Here is a 17,873-nt window from a genome sequence, read left to right as displayed (position 1 = left end):
TAATCAAATCTTTTACAATAAAATAATTAAGCTCATCATAGTAGAAGAATTTTTTTTATGATATTAAATTATATTCTTATATAATGACTGATTTTTATGCTGTGATATTTTATGATGTTAACTCGTTGAAAATTATGCGTCAACGTGTTTTATTTTTTCCTCGAAATTTCATTGAAAGATATCTACTACTACCTTGCATAATTAATTGCTTCTTCTATTATTATTCTCGTCTTGTGGACTCAAGCCACCAAGAAAAAAATCAAGAACAAGAATGAAGAGTGTTATTATCACTTTCTTATACTAATTTTCCTTCCTCTTTTTTCTCTTAATAAAATAAATAAAGAGAATTTCTTTAAACATCTATAAGTCACTAAACTTACTACAGAACTTCATGCAATTAAAACTTTCATGTTTTGAATAGAACAAACACAATGTTACGATGCCTAATCAATTATAACATCCTTTATGTCTACTCTTTTAGGAGAATCCACCATAAACAAAAATTATATTCTCCAATCTCAAACAAATATCCAACTTTAACTAAAATAAATATTTGCTTTAAAAAATAGGCTATTGCATAACTGAGAGTTTCCATTTTAGATAATATAGTTGTATATAGCTCTTAATTTAATGCTGTCCAAGCTGGTAGTGTTAAACTTATTGCTAGGAATTAATTTGTTATGATTCTGTTAGGAGTAGTCAGCATAAGTTAGAGTAAGTTGGTGACCAGTGTAGTTAGCTCTCACTCATATATAAATAGAAAAACTCTGTATTAACATTCTTAAGATTCACTCAACATAGAAATCATTTTCTCTAATTCTCTTGCCTCTCTTGTTCACAAATAACACTGTTATGCATGCCATCCTTCACTCTATTATACTGTTGGGCTGGCCTTTACTCTGCATAAAAATGGGAAAAAATAACTTTGTAAAATCAGCCACATGTTTTGTTCTTTAATCAAAATTCAATGAATGGTGCATGCCTCTACCTTCAAATTTGCATAACTTTTATATTGTTCTGTCATAGGATTCATCTATTATTGTTCTTTTCATAGGGACTCAGGAGGCCAAGACTACATCACAGCAGACAACAATCCTTATTTTTCTTGTTCTATTGTACACTGAATCCTCATTGATGCGTCGTGTTTATTCTCAGAGTTAAAATATGTTGTGATGGAGATTTTTTTTCTACAATAACTGTGTTACACTTCTTCCATTTCAGTTGAACAAAGAAGCTCTCTGTCAACATTATATCACTGAAGAAGTTGCACCATTTGCATTAAGTGCTAAATTGAAAGGCAATCTCAGATTTATAGTGCACAACTTTCACATCTTGACTCCAAGGATCAAAGGCAAAATAAAAAATATAAGGGGACCTGCTTACAACATAATAATCAAAATCCTCATATCTTAAAGTCTACCCTTTTAAGGAGATTCCATTCCATTCTACTCACAACATTATTACATAATATGTATATACAGCATCACCCTAACAGTAGCCTTGAGATTGCACTGAGGATTCAGGAAAGCATGGAATTGAGAAAACCATACACCTTGTTCATATTCCCAGTTAGTAGTTAGTACCCATTTCGTTACATATTAAGAGCCCTTCAACGTAATATATTATATAAATGTAAAACTGATTCTCAAAGTATGTTGAAAAAATATTATTGATCAAAATGAATGGGACAACTAAAATGAATAATTTACCTTGGACACACGCCAGTGGTGCCCCATCGTTAATCATCATTAAGACAAATTTTGAGTGTTAGAAACATCAATGTCCACAAATCATATGAATTCACCAAATGAGGATGCTATATTGACAATTTTGCAGTTCTTATTTTCAAAAAACTCCTTCTGTTATGGATTGCACTCATCAACCAAATGAACAGAAAAATAACAAAAATAGCACAAGTTGGTATTCCCAAAAAGGCAAAAACTCAGCATCTATAAGGTCCCATATCCCAAACATTTTGCAAATCTAGTGATCCATTTTCCTTCCAATCTAATCCCTGATAACTCTGTATTAAAGTTTGTACCAACTTTTCAAAGGCTGATTCCCAGTTTGTTTGAGAATTAGTGAATGCTAATGGGCTCGTGACCAATAACTTTTATCTATTAACATTGAATCAAACAAGGAGAAGCAAAAATAAGGGATTAAATTCACATAAAAGGAGTGTTGTTCAATTGTCCTGATGTGTTTCTCTTAGAAATGGGAATGCAGCAAGCTTGGCCTATATTGATTGATGCAATGTAATGTGTTTCTCTCGTGCCAGAAAAATCAGGGTTCAAAAGTGAAGGTTATCAATAGCCTAGAGAAAGGAGGGTTGAATCTATGACCTCTTTTAAAACTTGTTCACTTCAAAATCTAATTGGACCTAACTCTAAGTTGCTGTTGAGTCTGCTATTTATGTAAGAGAGTAGTTTTTGTCTTAACGATCATGGAGCGTATTGAGTTGCTGTGACGTCTGCTAATTCAGAGTTATTATCCATTGAACCATCGCTTATATCCGATCCTTCCGACCCGAATTTGGAAGCTACCTTTAGCTCTCTTTTAATATATTACTAATAAATAATTGTACATGTTTAGACTAATTGAGCTGATGTCCTAAGGTGTATGAAATCCATTTTTACATGTTTCCAGAAATCTATCTACAACTATCTTTTTTATTAGTTAAATTTATGTAATATCTATGTTTGGATTTGCTTTTGTTCCTACAAAACAACTTATTAAAAAAAGCTTAATAAAGTGTAATTAGGATATGAAAAAGAATTTTTGATTGGTGGTTTTAATTTTTCCTTGCTGAATTTAATGAGCGATTCAGTTCACTAAGAAATTAGTTGCTGTATTTAAGTCTTTGGCAAACTTGCTGTTTATTATATGTATTGCATGCATCCTCCAAATGAAAAGAAAAATCAGATTCATACCTTAAACTAAAATTATATCAATTACAGAAATGAATGTAACAATGAGTCACTGACACAACATGGCAATTGACTCAAATAAAGCTTACAAAGGTAAGAAACATGACGATAAGTTGCAGAGCTATTACACTGTTCTGCTCCTGAGTATACCGTATGACTTCACCAAATGAAGCTGCTTACAAAAGCTTTCCAGAGCTTTATTTCTATTTGTACCATATCGAAGATATTTGGGACTTCAAGAAAAATAACTATTTTTTATGATAAGCGTTTTGAGATTTTTCATTTTTTTAAAAAGCTGTTTCGTCCCATTTTACTTCAACATCTTTATTTCCCTCTTTTTCAATGAATCTTTATCTCCTTCCCTTTCTAATAAGGGAAATTCTAAATATATGATTTCAATGGTGCTAGTGCCCTTTCAACACAAAATTAAAAACATGAATTAGTTAAGGTACAAGTGTGTAAAAAAGGACTTTCAACAAAGTTATTAGAGAAATTTATTACTTCCTGGATTATCTTGTAAAACTTTAACTATATCTTCATAGAATCATAACCTACTAAGCTTTTCAGGCATTTCTGGTGATTCTTTTAGACCAATTTCTGTAATGTCCCAAGCTTCTTTTTTTTTCTATTGTTACTATCCTACCCTTTAATTTTATCAAAATTCCTACATTACCCTTATTCCTCCTACCCAACCCTAACCCTAAATTACTAAACAACTTCCACTCTTCCTCATCAACCACAGCCCCTTCTTTTCAAAACTCACACCATACACAAATACACCCACGCAGACAAAAAAAGAGAGAACGGTAGAAGGGGCTGCTGCCTCCACGCCTTGCCGCCGAAGTTCTGCTGCTGCCAAGTCGCCATCGACGTCAACCCTAGAGAAAGAGGGAGTCTGCGAGTTGAAGGAAGCTGGAGGAGTGTCGCTGCCATTAGCGTTTTGCGGTGGCGCCATCATGGTCGCCGAGAAGAAGGAGGACTCGCGAGGAAGGGAGGGACGCGGTCAGTCTCATCGTCATCAGGTCCGTCTTTGCCGACGGAGACCCCGTCGCTGAGCTGCTGTGCCGCCGCTGCACCGTTGGGTTTCCGGGAAGAGGAGCTCGAGCGGGAGAGAGAGAACGAGAGAGAGTTCGTAGAAAGAGAAACATCACATCACCATACACGAACAGAGGGGGGAGGAGGAACTCACCGGAGGAGAAGGAGACTCGTCGCCGTGCCTCTAGTCGCCAGAAACGGCGGTACCGTCGCCGGAAAACACGCTGGAGCTTCCAAACTCACCGGCAACACTACCTTGTCACTGTTCTGGTCTAGCTTCTTCCCTTAGTCTGTTCTGTTTTCACCTTATCTCTGCCACCATTTCATTTTTCTACCTTGTCCTTGTTTTGATTTATTTTTGTCTTTGTTCTGTTTTGGATCTTCCAGAATTTTATCTGCCTTTGTCTCTGTATTCGATTTGAAATGACTGCCTGGTGGTGTGGTCATTGTGGCTGTCGTGAGACGCACTCTAGGTTTGGTCTCTTCGGTCCGTTAAGACCATGCTGTGAGTAGACTTTACATTTATAATTGTTTGATTGTGCATCTATAATTATTTTGATATATATCTATTATGATCTTTGAATTATACTCACTATATTTACCTTGAACGATTTTAAATTGATTAGAATAATTGATTTATTAGAATTAAATAATTTATTTTTATGAAGTTTATACTTTTGGAACTATACATGAGACTATATATATTTTTATGAAGTTTTGCATTATTCCACAATATTTGATTTTACTTGAATATCTGTTTTTGAAGCATTAAAGTATTTGTTGGTACTCATTTACCTTAGAAATATATTTGAATTCTTTTATGATTGAAAAAGATTTCTGGTAAGAAAGTATTATCTGATTTGATTTGATTCGATACTTTATATATTTGAAAGATCAAATATTTGTTGTATTTGAAATTATATGTTTTGAATTGGTTTGGGAGGCTCGTATTAGAAAACCGTAGTTAACGGCGGTTATGACGTTAACCTAGATGTATCTGGCTCAGACCTCAGTTAGCAGGGGCGTTGCTAGCCTAACGTGTAGGCCACACGTTGGATCTGTTATTCCGTACGGACACACTAGAGGAAATGGCTACCCTTAGAGGTGGAGCCGCCCAAGTGTGGACTATTTGATTTGATTTCTGTATGAGAACTCCCTTATTGATTCACTTATTCATATAAATTATTATTTTCTAACTAAAAATTATTTTCGAATCTGTTAGGCTTGCTAGGGAACTCTTTTTTCCTGAGCACCAGTGGTGGCTCATTTTGGGCTGTGACAGAGTGGTATCAGAGCTTAGGTTTAATCTGTGTAATATGGAGCAAGTGTCCTATGATAGGATCACAGTTGTATAAATAGAAGCGCGCCTATTTGTACAAATTGTGGCACTATTAGAGGCCTATAGGAATGTCATCCTTCTCTTTTTGTCATTCTTGTCTTCTGGTTCTTGTCATCATGAGTCAGCTATCGATTCTTGCCCCCTCTTTTCTCTTCTTTGTATCCATCATTGAGTTATTATTTGGTAACTTTTCTTGAACTTGCTTTTGCAATGACTTTAGTTTCGGTTCCGGTTCGCGATTCCTGCCTTGTAGCAAGTTCTAATTTTCCTCGCTTTTGTGAATATTTGCTTTAATCTTCTTCATCTTCATGTTGTTTTCCATGGTTTCTGATTTCAAGATTTCATCCATTATCTAGAAGATTCGATATGTTTTTGCTGTGAATTATTATCTTATTCCTCTCATAGAACAGTATTTGGATTTGTGGATTGTGGATTCACTTAGCTGCTAATTGAGATACTTTGTTTTGGATTTCGATAAAACAAGTTTGTTCTTCTTATGTTAATGATCTTTGAAATTAACATAATTTTGAACCACTCGTGATTCTTTCTTTCGAATAAAAAAAAACTGTTATTTGGTTGCTTAGGTAGAAGAACTACGTGACGAATATATGCATGGAGTGTTATTCTTGTTTGCTAGATTGGAATTATAATATTCTCTGTTTAGGTGTGGCAAAATTTTTTTTTTATGATCTGTTAGTTGAATTGAAGATCTTTTCCGATATGAAAATTTAGTTGAACTTTTTTTTTTGTTTGATAATCTGTTCTGCTATGGCTTTGTTTGTTGAACGTGGCTTTTCTTTCAAGGGCACTATTTCTTTTGGGAACCTTCAAGTTCTTTCCTTTTCAATCTTAGGGTTCCTTTGATTCTGAAATTTAGATTTCAATTTTTGACTCATTTTGTTTCTGCTCAGTTACACACTTCATATTTTTCATGGTAAAATGACTCAAAATAGCACGCAAATTAGGGGGCATGAATTTTTGTGAATAGAAATTTCTATGTAGTAATCACTTTTTCAAAACCCATGCTTTCTTTTTTCTTTTCCTTTTCGTTTTCCTACAGGTTGATGCTGCTTTGGATTAATACCCTTACCTTGTTGTAAAAAACAACTCAAACCAATTTAGTTTATTGTGTACTGAATATTGCATTGAATTTTGAAGAAGGGTCTTTCTTTCTTCCTTCATTTGTTTTTCAATCATATTCTGAAATCTAAGATTCTTTGTTGTTTTTCAACACCCGAGTTAAGCATTGTTTTCAATACTTTTCAAAAGTTTTGAATTTATACTTGTTGGTTAGTTCTCTCTTTTTGTGCATTTTATTTGTTTGGTTTTTTTTTAATATTGTAACATTATTTATTGTATGGGAAAGTGCTTTGATTGTTCAAGCTTCCTCCCTTTATAGACCTTTGTTTTAAACTTTTAATCAATGCAAGTTTTACTCTCGCACTTCTGCAATGCTTTGCTTGTTTGGATTTTCATTGAAGACCCTTTACTCACAAGTTCCTAATCCATTTACTGATTTTCAGCTGTTTCTTAGTTCCAAATTTATGAACCGAAAAAGCATTTTTGCTTGAAGTTACTTTATCTTGTGCAAGTTAACCATGTTCTGGTTTAAACATTGAATTGTTGCATATGTAAGGGGTTTAATTAAACAGTTTTAATTTCAGAACGCCTACAAGGTTTATTGAGTAAATTGCAAATAGCTTTAATTGTTGTGAGTGATTAATTGATGATATGAATGCTGAATTGTGCTTGTGAAGTGTGATTGGAATTATTGATTAGTGATATTGATTGATTATGTGAATTATGAATTGTTTGACCAATAATTGCTGTGATTGTTGAATTCTGATGGATTATATTGGTTGATTACTGTTGAGCTGGTTATTGTAACGAACTTAGTTGGTAAATTAATTGGAGTTGGGTTTAGAGGATAGTTGGAGAGCTGAATTTTGAAAAGTTGAACTAATTTGTTGGAAATCTGAATTTTGAATCCAACAGCAAATTTGGAAAGTGAACCAGTTACTCAATAGTGATTGAAATGATAAGAGGTTAAAAGCCAAGTAAAGTATAATAAGTAAAATTGTTGAGATTCAATTTTGAAGATTTCGTATAACTGGAACATTAATTATGATTTTTCAAAGTTAAATCGTGAAACTTGATTTTCTGCATTATTTTAAATGAAGCTAGAAACTTTGAAAATCTATAACTAATTCTATGATGATCGGAATTGTATGGGACCAAGTCTGGATTAAGACTGGGAATATAGGGAGCTGAACTGGTGAATTTAAAACTTTTTCATTAAGTTTATGATTTATGGTGAATTTTTGAATTATGGATGTCAAACCTGATTTTTTGCAGAATGCTTAACACAACAGCAGCTTGTTTCCTCTACTGGAAATTCTCCGGTTTGAATTTTGAAATGAAACTAATTTTAAATGAAACTTTAGTCTTATCACTTCAATTTCATAAAAATTCAGAATTTGTGGAGTTGTGGTTTTAAAGATATGGATTTTTGAAATAAGATGTATTATGCAGTAAAAAAAAAATTTAGGTTCTGTTTTCTAAGTCAGTAACCTTGAGACTTTATAATTTTTAATTCTGAAGTGATATTGAGATGCAATCAATTGGAGGTGAAAGTTGAGTATGTTCAGTATATATGATTTAAATTTCAGGATTTTCCATGTTTTAATGAGTGAGTTATAGGACTTGGAAGAGGATATATTCATTGGCTTTTAGACAGAATTCTGCAGGAAACTACTCAACTTCCGAGTTACATAACTCCTTTATTAAAAATGATATTAACTTGGAACCAATTGGAAAAGAAACCTAGATGAGTGAAGTTGAACCATGTTAATTTTTAAGGTCACTGGATTTAACTTGGATTTTATAATGAATTTTGAATATCACAGGCTGCTGCTGTTTTTTGGTTTTTAAGGCACTGCAGACCAGTCATAGTTTTGCTTCTATTCCCAAAGTTAGAATAAGCAAAAAATTACGATTTCTGGTTATTTAGAAAGCTTAATCCAAGACGGTCATTTGGGAATAAAGCTTGTGCATTTCCGAAATCATTTGATATTTTAAAAACAAATTTGAGATTGGGCTGCCAATGTTGCTTTGGTGATTATGTTGGATATGGAATTTAAGAAATAGATTTTCTATGCTATTATCAAATGTTTTTGAGAATATTTATTGTTATTGCAATTGCTGATAAGAGGTTGGTGAGATGTGGAAATAAAGGGAACCCAAAATTACGTTTAAAGATTTAGATAAAATAAAAAGTAGCAGTTATTATAACTAATGTTAGTTTAAGTTAATTGCAATCACGTCAAATTTTAGTTTTATTTCATTTATCTTATATGGGCTTTATTTGTAAATTAAGTCAACTGTGTGATCATATGAAAATATTTGAGTGTATTTTACAATGATAATAAGTTAGATGTACATGTAAATGTTGGCTTAGAGGATAATGAGATGATTGCTTATATTCTTTCGTCATGTTTTACATAATCTATTAATGACATAGTTACTTAATATCCAAGGTCATGATAATAATCTAAAGGTACTTAGTCGAAGGTTTCTATAAAAAGGGAAAAGAAGCATACTGATTTTGTGATAGTTACTGTTAAGTCGCCTATTCCAGAATGTGTTGTCTTATTTTAATTTATGTTTTGCTTGCTTTCTCTATTGTTGATTTTGTCTTTCTGCTTATACATATCATTGCTTAGTTGTGTACTTAGGTATCCTCTAAGATTCTTGATGGAAAAATATTTGCCCCTGATCCGTATTACTCTAATTCATAAATTTTGCATCTTTTGTTTCAATTTAAATTTGTTTGACGTGATGGTATTTATGCTTGAAATGTTTGTCTCGTGTCTTTTCTTTGAGATTGTGAAATGATTCTCTCTTAGTTGCATCCATTGTCGATGGATATCTTACCTGATTGTGTTTTGAAACATTCTCTTAAATTTTTGAAAAAAAAAAAAATTGTCGTTGACTTTGGTTACCTTCTTTTGTACACTGTATCAATTTTCAATGGCGAAAATTTTTGTAAGGAGGGTAGAATGTAATGTTCCAAGCTTCTTTTTTTTCTATTGTTACTATCCTACCCTTTAATTTTATCAAAATTCCTACATTACCCTTATTCCTCCTACCCAACCCTAACCCTAAATTACTAAACAACTTCCACTCTTCCTTATCAACCACAGCCCCCTTCTTTTCAAAACTTACACCATACACAAATACACCCACGCAGACAAAAAAAGAGAGAACGGTAGAAGGGGCTGATGCCTCCACGCCTTGCCGCCGAAGTTCTGCTGCTGCCAAGTTGCCATCGACGTCAACCCTAGAGAAAGAGGGAGTTTGCGAGTTGAAGGAAGTTGGAGGAGTGTCGCTGCCATTAGCGTTTTGCGGTGGCGCCATCATGGTCGCCGAGAAGAAGTAGGACTCGCGAGGAAGGGAGGGACGCGGTCAGTCTCATCGTCATCAGGTCCGTCTTTGCCGACGGAGACCCCGTCGCCGAGCTGCTGTGCCGCCGCTGCACCGTTGGGTTTCCGGGAAAAGGAGCTCGAGCGGGAGAGAGAGAACGAGAGAGAGTTCGTAGAAAGAGAAACATCACATCACCATACACGAACAGAGGGGGGAGGAGGAACTCACCGGAGGAGAAGGAGACTCGTCGCCGTGCCTCTAGTCGCCAGGAACGGCAGTACCGTCGCCGGAAAACACGCCGGAGCTTCCAAACTCACCGGCAACACTACCTTGTCACTGTTCTGGTCTAGCTTCTTCCCTTAGTCTGTTCTGTTTTCACCTTATCTCTGCCACCATTTCATTTTTCTACCTTGTCCTTGTTTTGATTTATTTTTGTCTTTGTTCTGTTTTGGATCTGTCTAGTCACTGAGTCGCAAAACTCACTCCTTTTTTTTAAAAAAAATATTTTTCAAGAATAAGTATTTGATTATGTGAGTCTTTTTATTCAAGAGTAATGATCTGCAATGGGTTCTGTTCCTTGTTGAGTTCTTAGACGTCATCTGCTTCATATGTCACAGGCAGGTTCCATCTATATTTATTTATTTTATTTTTGTTCAATTATGTAATTATTCATTGTAGAAAGTGTAAATTTATCAAAAATTATTTGTAACATTTTTTATTTATCTTATATTTGAATCTGTTTGGCTTGCTAGGGAACTCTTTTTTTCCTGAGCGCCAGTCGTGGCTCATTTTGGGCTGTGACAATTTCTTTGCCCATGTTCTCTATCAAATCATGCATTGTCACACTGAGATCATACAAATTGATCTTTATGAGAGATTTTTCAAAAAGCACTCCAATATGATATTTCATGCAACTCCCATAATGAGCTTGAGGTAGATCTGTAACTTCTTTTAATGCATATCCTTTGAAACAATACGCAATATCAAGAAAAACACTCTACTCTTCTTTTTCCAAAGCATCAAAACTTTCTCAAAGTATCTCATGTATTTTATTATCAAGATGTCTTTCAAATTTATTCAATGCAGATTCCCATTCTTCTATTTTTTTTTTCACACAAGTGACTACCTATTACTTCCAAAGCCAATGGAAGACCAAAAGCATAAGTTATTGTGCAGGTCAAAACATCTGCATAACTTGGATTGCGAACATAACTATTTTTAAATGCATGTTTAACAAGCAATTGAGAAGACTCTGCCTCATTTAATCCCTCTACCTCATGTGTGTCTCGTGTTGAAATAATAACTCTGCTATGATATTCATACAATTTTGCAGTTCTCATTTTCAAAAAACTCCTTCTATTATGGATTGCATTCATCAACCAAATGAACAAAAGAATAACAAACATAGCACAAGTTGGTAATCCCAAAAAGGCAAAAACTCAGCATTTATAAGGTCCCATATCCCAATTTTTTTGCAAATCTAGTGATCCATTTTCCATTCCAATCTAATCCCTGATAACTCTGTATTAAAGTTTGTACCAGCTTTTCAAAGGCTGATTGTAAAATCCCTCAAATACCCTTTTTCCTCTTTTTCCCAAACTAAACCCTAACCCCATTTTCCCAAATTAAACTCACTAACACTCACTCTCTCACGCATACACCCTACACCCCACAGCCACCTAAGTCCTAACCCTTCGTCCCTTCCCGGACTCTGACTCCATGAGCTTCAGCAGCTCAGCTCCCTCCTCACTCCTCGATCTTCGCTGATTCGGTTTTCCCTGTGCTGCCTGCGCCTGCGGCCTTGCCTCAGTTTCGTGGCATCACAAATCGCGGTTCGCAGCGGCCGGGCAACGCGCTCCAGTTCTCTTCTCTGCGAGCTGCCTCTCGTTGTCGGTCTCCCACATCGCCTGTCCTTGTCTCATCTCGTCAGTCATCACAAAATCGGAGTCCCGGCGGCGCTGTGTCTCGTCTTGCCTCTGCTCTGCCTTTCGCTCCTCTCTCCTCCTCTGTCTCGCGGCGGCTCTGTGATTTAACGAGGATATACCATGATTGAAGAGTAGAGCTATTGGCCTCCTAAGTGACCTGAGATGCAAAGGTGTTGCTTTGGCTGAGGATCTTACCAATGAGATGTATCAATTTGGTGTGGCAGAGCTTCTTGCTGTGGCTGCTTTGGTTGGTGGAATTGCATCCCAAGACGTCATCAAGAACTATCGCCAGCTCCATCTTGTCGCTACTCCGGTCCAAATTATGTGGTCATTCGTTCCATTAATTGATTACTTTTCTAATTTTATGACAACTTTGGTACTTGTTTGCAATGTATGAAGATTGGAAATGTTTAAATTCTTTTAAACCGATGGGTTCATTTTGAATCACTGGATTTAATCTTAAGTTGTTTGATCATAACTTGTTAACGTGAGAAATGAAGGGTATGAATTGATCATAGTTTGATCTTGGAAATGTCAAATTTATCAATATTTTCTTTTCATGAGTTTTTTATTTTTAGTTCGATCATTTATTTTGGATTTTTTTTTCATATGTTGCATTTGATCATTCTAAATATTTCCTTTATTATTATACTTTAATTGATTGTGTTTAAATATTCCGTTTTATTATTGTTGTTGATGTTTAGAAGTAGAAATCTCTAAGTGATACTATTTTTTTTTATATATGCTAGCTTCTAATTTTGGATGCAACATCTATGTCCTTTTTCTAATTTGGTCTCTCAGTTATTTGCAATATTCTTACCATTTTTGGCCTTTTAGAGTCTTGATGATGATGTTGATGAGAAATGGTTATGGAATAAGGAATATGGTGAAACTTTTTCGATGATTTCAACATTTACTTATGCCCTAAAGCCTCTTATGCTATGATGATATTGTTCGGTTGGACTCTGTTTTGTTTTGTTCACTTTCTAGTTTTGTTGAAAAAAAAAATCTATATTCTATCTAGCGATGTCAAATCTACGGAGGACCAAAAATTGTAACCTGCAAGAAATAATTCTTCTAAACTCTTTCGTTTCTTTTATTTAAGTAATGGTAATCGTTAAGTTTGGGAATGTTAGGTGTTCTTCTTGGGATGGTTTGTGTTGAAGTATGTGCTATAATCGTACTACGTGATTTGATGTATCGTTCAGGAGTTCCTTGTTTTAATTCTTGTTGAAATGAAATTTGATTATTTTGTTTCATGTCCTACATCTTATGCATATCTCGATCTTATCATGCTTTTGGCTATCCCATAGATTCTCAACAACATAGGTGTTGACGTTACATTCCTTTACGTGAATTATGTAACTCCTTGATGTAATTTGAATTTGCTTTACTATGATATATCATATCTTCTAGTATTCTCGAATTCTTGTTCCAGGTCTTCTCAAAAAAAAAAAAAGTTTTTGATTTGATTCTTTTCATGTCCCCAATCATCCACTTAAAAAAAAAAAATTTGCCATTAACTTTGGTTACCTTCTTTTGGTGAACTTTGTATTTCTTTGATTCTACTTAAACTTGTTTTGACCTATTGCACTATCTTTTCTTTTATTGTTTCTATCGAAATTTCTTGATTCAGATTTTCTTGTTAAGATTCAGTTGACTCTCTTTCTGGGACACTTCATTGTTTCTGTACATCATTGCTTGATTGAAATCTTAAGCATCCTTCCATGTTCGTGCGAACACTATCTGTGAGGCTTGTTCTTCTCTTCCCAAGTTTTGAATCCTTTCGAGTAAACTCGTGCTTGTTTCGGTGTCACGTGCAACTCCCAGATAGCAAACGATACGTTAGTTCATTAGGACACAGCTTATCGATGCTGAAGTTCAAAAAGTTGCAATTCTAAGACATGACATAAGAGAAGAATGGAGGGAGAGTTGCGCTGCGAGGGAGAAGAGAGGACCGCCGCTACGTGTCCTGCCGCTGACCTCCCCACCGAGCCGCCAAACCCGCCACACCTCGCTGCCAGTTGCCGCCGTCATTAACAATGATGGAGGAGAGAGAAAGAGGCGAACACGAGGAGAGAGAGGGAAGCCTTTGTGTTGTTGTCGTCATGCTGGAGGGCTGGCTGTTGGGGGAGCTGCTGCGACGAGCTCACCGCCGGCTAAGGCCCATTGCCGTCCGTGGAGAGTCGTCACCGTCTGGGTCGCTGCCGGAGGAAGAGAGCTTGCACAAGGGGTTGCTGAAGTGGCTCGCCGCTGCCACAAGTGCCACCGCACCTCTGGCCGCCGAGAAGTCACATTGAGGTCGCCGTTCTTCTGCCGTCACCGCTGCCGGGGTTTCTGGTTAATGGGTATGGCGGTGTTGTTGCCGGAACCACCACCGGTGCTGCCGCTACTTGTTTCCCTTAAGTCCGAGTCGTGGTGGTTGCTGAGAAAGTGGGTTGGAGCTGAGGTTGCGGCTGCCGTAGTTTCGGGTTGAGAGGAAAGGTTCCGTTGACGCTTTTGGATTATAGTTTCAACAATCGAGAACTATCGCCAGCTCCATCTTGTCGCTACTCCGGTCCAAATTCTACACTCATTCGTTCCATTCTACTTCAATCCTTCTTACCTTGAATTTGGCACTCTAGGTTTGGTATCTTCAGTCCCTTGGGACCACGTTGTGAGTAGGCTTTACATTTATAATTGTTTGATTGTGCATCTATAATTATTTTGACATATATCTATTATGATCTTTGAATTATACTCATTATATTTGCTTTGAACGATTTTAAATTGATTAGAATAATTGATTTATTAGAATTAAATAATTCATTTTTATGAAGTTTATACTTTCGGAACTATACATGAGACTATATATAATTTTTATGAAGTTTTGTATTATTCTAAAATGTTTGATTTTACTTGAATATCTGTTTTTGAAGTATTTGTTGGTACTCACTTACTTTAAAAATTGTGAAATATATTTGAAATCTCTTATGATTGAAAAGTATGATTGAAAAAGATTTCTGATGAGAAAGTATTATCTGATTTGATTTGATTTGATATCTTATATATTTGAAAGATAAAATATTTGTTGTATTTGAAATTATATGTTTTGAATTGGTTTGGGAGGCTCGTATTAGAAAACCGTAGTTAACGGCGGTTATGACATTAACTTAGATGCATCTAACTCAGACTCCAGTTAGCATGGGTGTTGCTAGCCTAACGTGTAGGCCACACGTTATATCTGTTATTCTGTTAGGACACACAAGAGGAAAGGGCTACCCATAGAGGTGGAGTCACCCAAGTGTTGACTTTTGATTTGATTTCTGTATGAGAACTCCCTTATTGATTCACTTATTATAATCAACTATTATTTCCTAATTAAAATTACTTTGATAATAATTTTTGTGTAGTCTCATGTCAATTATAGATGTATTGTCTAGTCACTGAGTTACAAAACTCACCCCGTTTTTCTAAAAATATTTTTCAGGAACAAATATTTGACTATGTGAGACTTTCTATTCAAGAGCAACGGTCTGCAATGAGTACTTATTCTTTGTCGAATTCCTAGAAGTGTATGCTCCATATGTCACAGGCAGGATCCAATAATTCTTAGTTATTTTATTTTTTTTGTTAAAAATATATAACTATTTATTTTAGAACTTGTAAAATATTTGTAACTTGCTTATTCAACTTATATCTGACTATGTTAGGCTTGCTATAGGATTATTTTCCTGAGCGCCGGTCATGACTCATTTTGGGTCGTGACAATATTCATTTATATGATTGTATGTTATTCATCTGGTTTAGTTTTGCTTTTCTTTGCTGAAAATTGTTTATGTATACTTGTTAAGTAAATTACAAATGTGATATTGTTCAGTGGAGTTGGTCAACTTGATTCATTTGATTGTCAAGTGTTTAGTTGAGTCCTTTTTCATGCAAAAATATTTTTCTTGATGATTGAATGTGTATCACATTTTGTTCAGCACATGAATTGCTTTCGGTTCAGTAGTCTTTGTAATTTTCGTTCACTTGATTGTTAGCGTCTTCACTTCTTCCTTTGCATGCAGAAATATTTTTCTTGATGATTGAATGTGTATCACATTTTATTCAGCACATTAATTGCGTTCAGTTCAGTGGAGTTTGTCATTTTCGTTCACTTGATTGTTAGTGTCTTCAGTTGGATCCTTTAGCATTAGAAATCTTTTTCTTGCTTATATTTGTCTCCAGTATAAATTCGATGTGTTTATCTGTGTTGCAGAGAAGAAGATCACGGTAAAACACCCATAGTAAAAAGAAGACAACCGCAGAGGGTGGCAAAAAAACAAACCAAATCTAACAAGGAGTAAGTTTCTTGAATCATATTTTCTTTTATTGATGCTTTCATTTTAGGTTCATTGATACTTATTTTATGAATTTTCAGAACTGAACAAGTAAAAGACAGCGCTGCGAAAAAAAAAAGACAAGCATTGGAGATGTTAAGCGAAAAGAGATCACAGAAAAGAAATGATGGAGCTCAGATAGCAAACGTTGCTCCAGATCAGTTTGACTTGACGGAGGCGCAAAATGATTTCTCTGAGACGTAAGATTCAGTTTCTTATACCGTGTTCTTTTTCTTTCTTTGGTAACTTTTGCTAGAACCTCTTCTAATTCCTCTGGATTTACTTACTGGTATTTATTTATCTTGTTTAGACTACTAACTGTAAATCTGGGTAGTGAACCTCTCTTACAGACTTAGACGAGCTCCACACTGTCTGTAAATGCCCCTGGACAATACCAGGTAAATTGATTCATTACAGGCTTTACTTTCGGTTCAGTGGTTTCCAAAAATAAATTTCATGTGTTTCTAGACCTCTGCTTTTAATGTTGGTTTTTAATTTTAATTTGTTATCTTTGTTATTAGGAAAAATACCCCGGAAACACTGGTAAAATATTTTAGAAAAAAGAAAAACCATCAAAGAAAGAGTTTAAAAACTCCACCAATATAAGTTAAAAATATTTATGTTACTCTTTTAATAATTATTATATTATTTAAAAATTAATTAAACTATACACAAACTAATATTAAATTTGATGAGTTTTTTATTTAAAATATTTTGTAATACAAAAATAATTTTATCTTTGTTTATTATTTTTATTTTTACATTTATTTCGATAAATATTTTTAAAATTATTTATCTTGGTAATTATTACATTTATTTAATTTATAAAAATAAAAAACTCTTGACTTGTATACATTTTTCATTGTTTTTTTTATTCCATCTGTATATCTATGCTCTTCATCGCAAAATATAGGCAAAATATGTGGCATCAGTAAGAAAATTATTTCCACTGCCTAAATCTAATTTACAATGGGCCAGTCATCAGATTTGAAGGACCAAGATGGAAAGCAGCACAAGTTTGGTTCGAGAAGGGTTCAAAGGCCCAATTTGCATGGTGATGGAGGCAAATCAATTGGCATTAGGATGGGGAAGCGAGAAAAACAAGAAATTGCGCCATCTCCATTGCGCAGAACTCCTGCACGTCGTGGAATCTCTCTACGAAAGCGTCCTCGGCCTTCCTCCTTGCAGAACTCGCCACTTGATAAAAATGGTGGCACAACGGAGGAAACTTTAGTAGATGGAAGCATGGCAGGTGCAGTGTCAGGAGGTCCAAAGGTGACAATTATTGAGGATCAGAGTGTGCCAGTACCACAGGACAAACCACCTATTGAGGTTGGTGATTCTGTTTAGAGTTTATGTTCTTATTTATTCTGTCCCTATTATTTATGGATAGTTTAAATATGATTGTTTGGAATATTAGGGGTGCTTCTAATAAGTTAGCCCAGGTGCATTGTAAGGAACTTGTTAGGAAATTTAGACCTATTTTATTTATTGTGGTTGAAACTCACTCCCCTTTTCAGCATTTAAAATTATTTTGGGAAAGGTTGGGGTATCACTCTATTGGTATAGTAGAAGCAGAGGGGCATAAGGGAGGTATTTGGTTTCTATCCTCTATGAAGGGTGTTTGTTGTAAGTTCATTGATGCTTTTGATCAGGGTGTTACTGTTGAGGTTCACTTTGATAATTTAATTTGGAGGTGTAGTGGTATTTATGGCAGTCCTCAATTTAATAAAAGGGTTCTCCTTTGGGATTATCTTGTTGCACAATCCATAGTATTTCAAGGACCTTGGATTGTTCTTGGTGATTTTAATGAAGTCAAATTCTCTCATGAATCTAAGGGCTGTCAATTTTCTCATCAAAGAGC

At 35.0% G+C, this 17,873-nt stretch overlaps 2 protein-coding genes across 3 annotated transcripts in view; both read left to right on the top strand.

The window, feature by feature from the left end:
* LOC110272158 lies at positions 2,990-16,077 on the top strand. Its single transcript, XM_021124033.1, has 7 exons — positions 2,990-3,058; positions 3,864-4,232; positions 4,350-4,467; positions 10,476-10,656; positions 15,118-15,222; positions 15,889-15,972; positions 16,051-16,077. The coding sequence occupies exons 1-5, from the start codon at positions 2,990-2,992 to the stop codon at positions 15,137-15,139; spliced, it is 759 nt and encodes a 252-aa protein (XP_020979692.1). The 3' UTR covers positions 15,140-15,222; positions 15,889-15,972; positions 16,051-16,077.
* The window catches only part of LOC107644591 (TMV resistance protein N), a 14,760-nt gene continuing 14,113 nt past the window's right edge, over positions 17,227-17,873 (top strand). The window contains exon 1 of one of the 2 annotated variants that reach the window (XM_021103065.1): positions 17,227-17,341. The gene's annotated coding sequence lies outside the window, so the exon portion shown is untranslated. The remainder of the gene's footprint in view (positions 17,342-17,873) is intronic. The other variant, XM_021103066.1, reaches the window with a different exon arrangement.

The sequence above is a fragment of the Arachis ipaensis genome, chromosome B05 (assembly GCF_000816755.2).
Source record: "Arachis ipaensis cultivar K30076 chromosome B05, Araip1.1, whole genome shotgun sequence".
In the NCBI taxonomy this organism is placed as follows: Eukaryota; Viridiplantae; Streptophyta; class Magnoliopsida; order Fabales; family Fabaceae; genus Arachis; species Arachis ipaensis.
Note: the sequence above shows the minus strand (reverse complement) of the source record. Positions and strands in the feature narration are given on the sequence as shown.

What these genes read in the sequence shown, in the direction of transcription:
- LOC110272158 (XM_021124033.1), top strand. Translation starts at nt 2,990, where the DNA reads ATGGCAATTGACTCAAATAAAGCTTACAAAGGTAAGAAACATGACGAT. An exon ending in ACTACCTTGTCACTGTTCTG is followed by an intron (nt 4,233 to 4,349) that starts GTCTAGCTTCTT and finishes TGGATCTTCCAG; the next exon opens with AATTTTATCTGCCTTTGTCT. An exon ending in ACTCCCATAATGAGCTTGAG is followed by an intron (nt 10,657 to 15,117) that starts GTAGATCTGTAA and finishes AATATTTTTCAG; the next exon opens with GAACAAATATTTGACTATGT.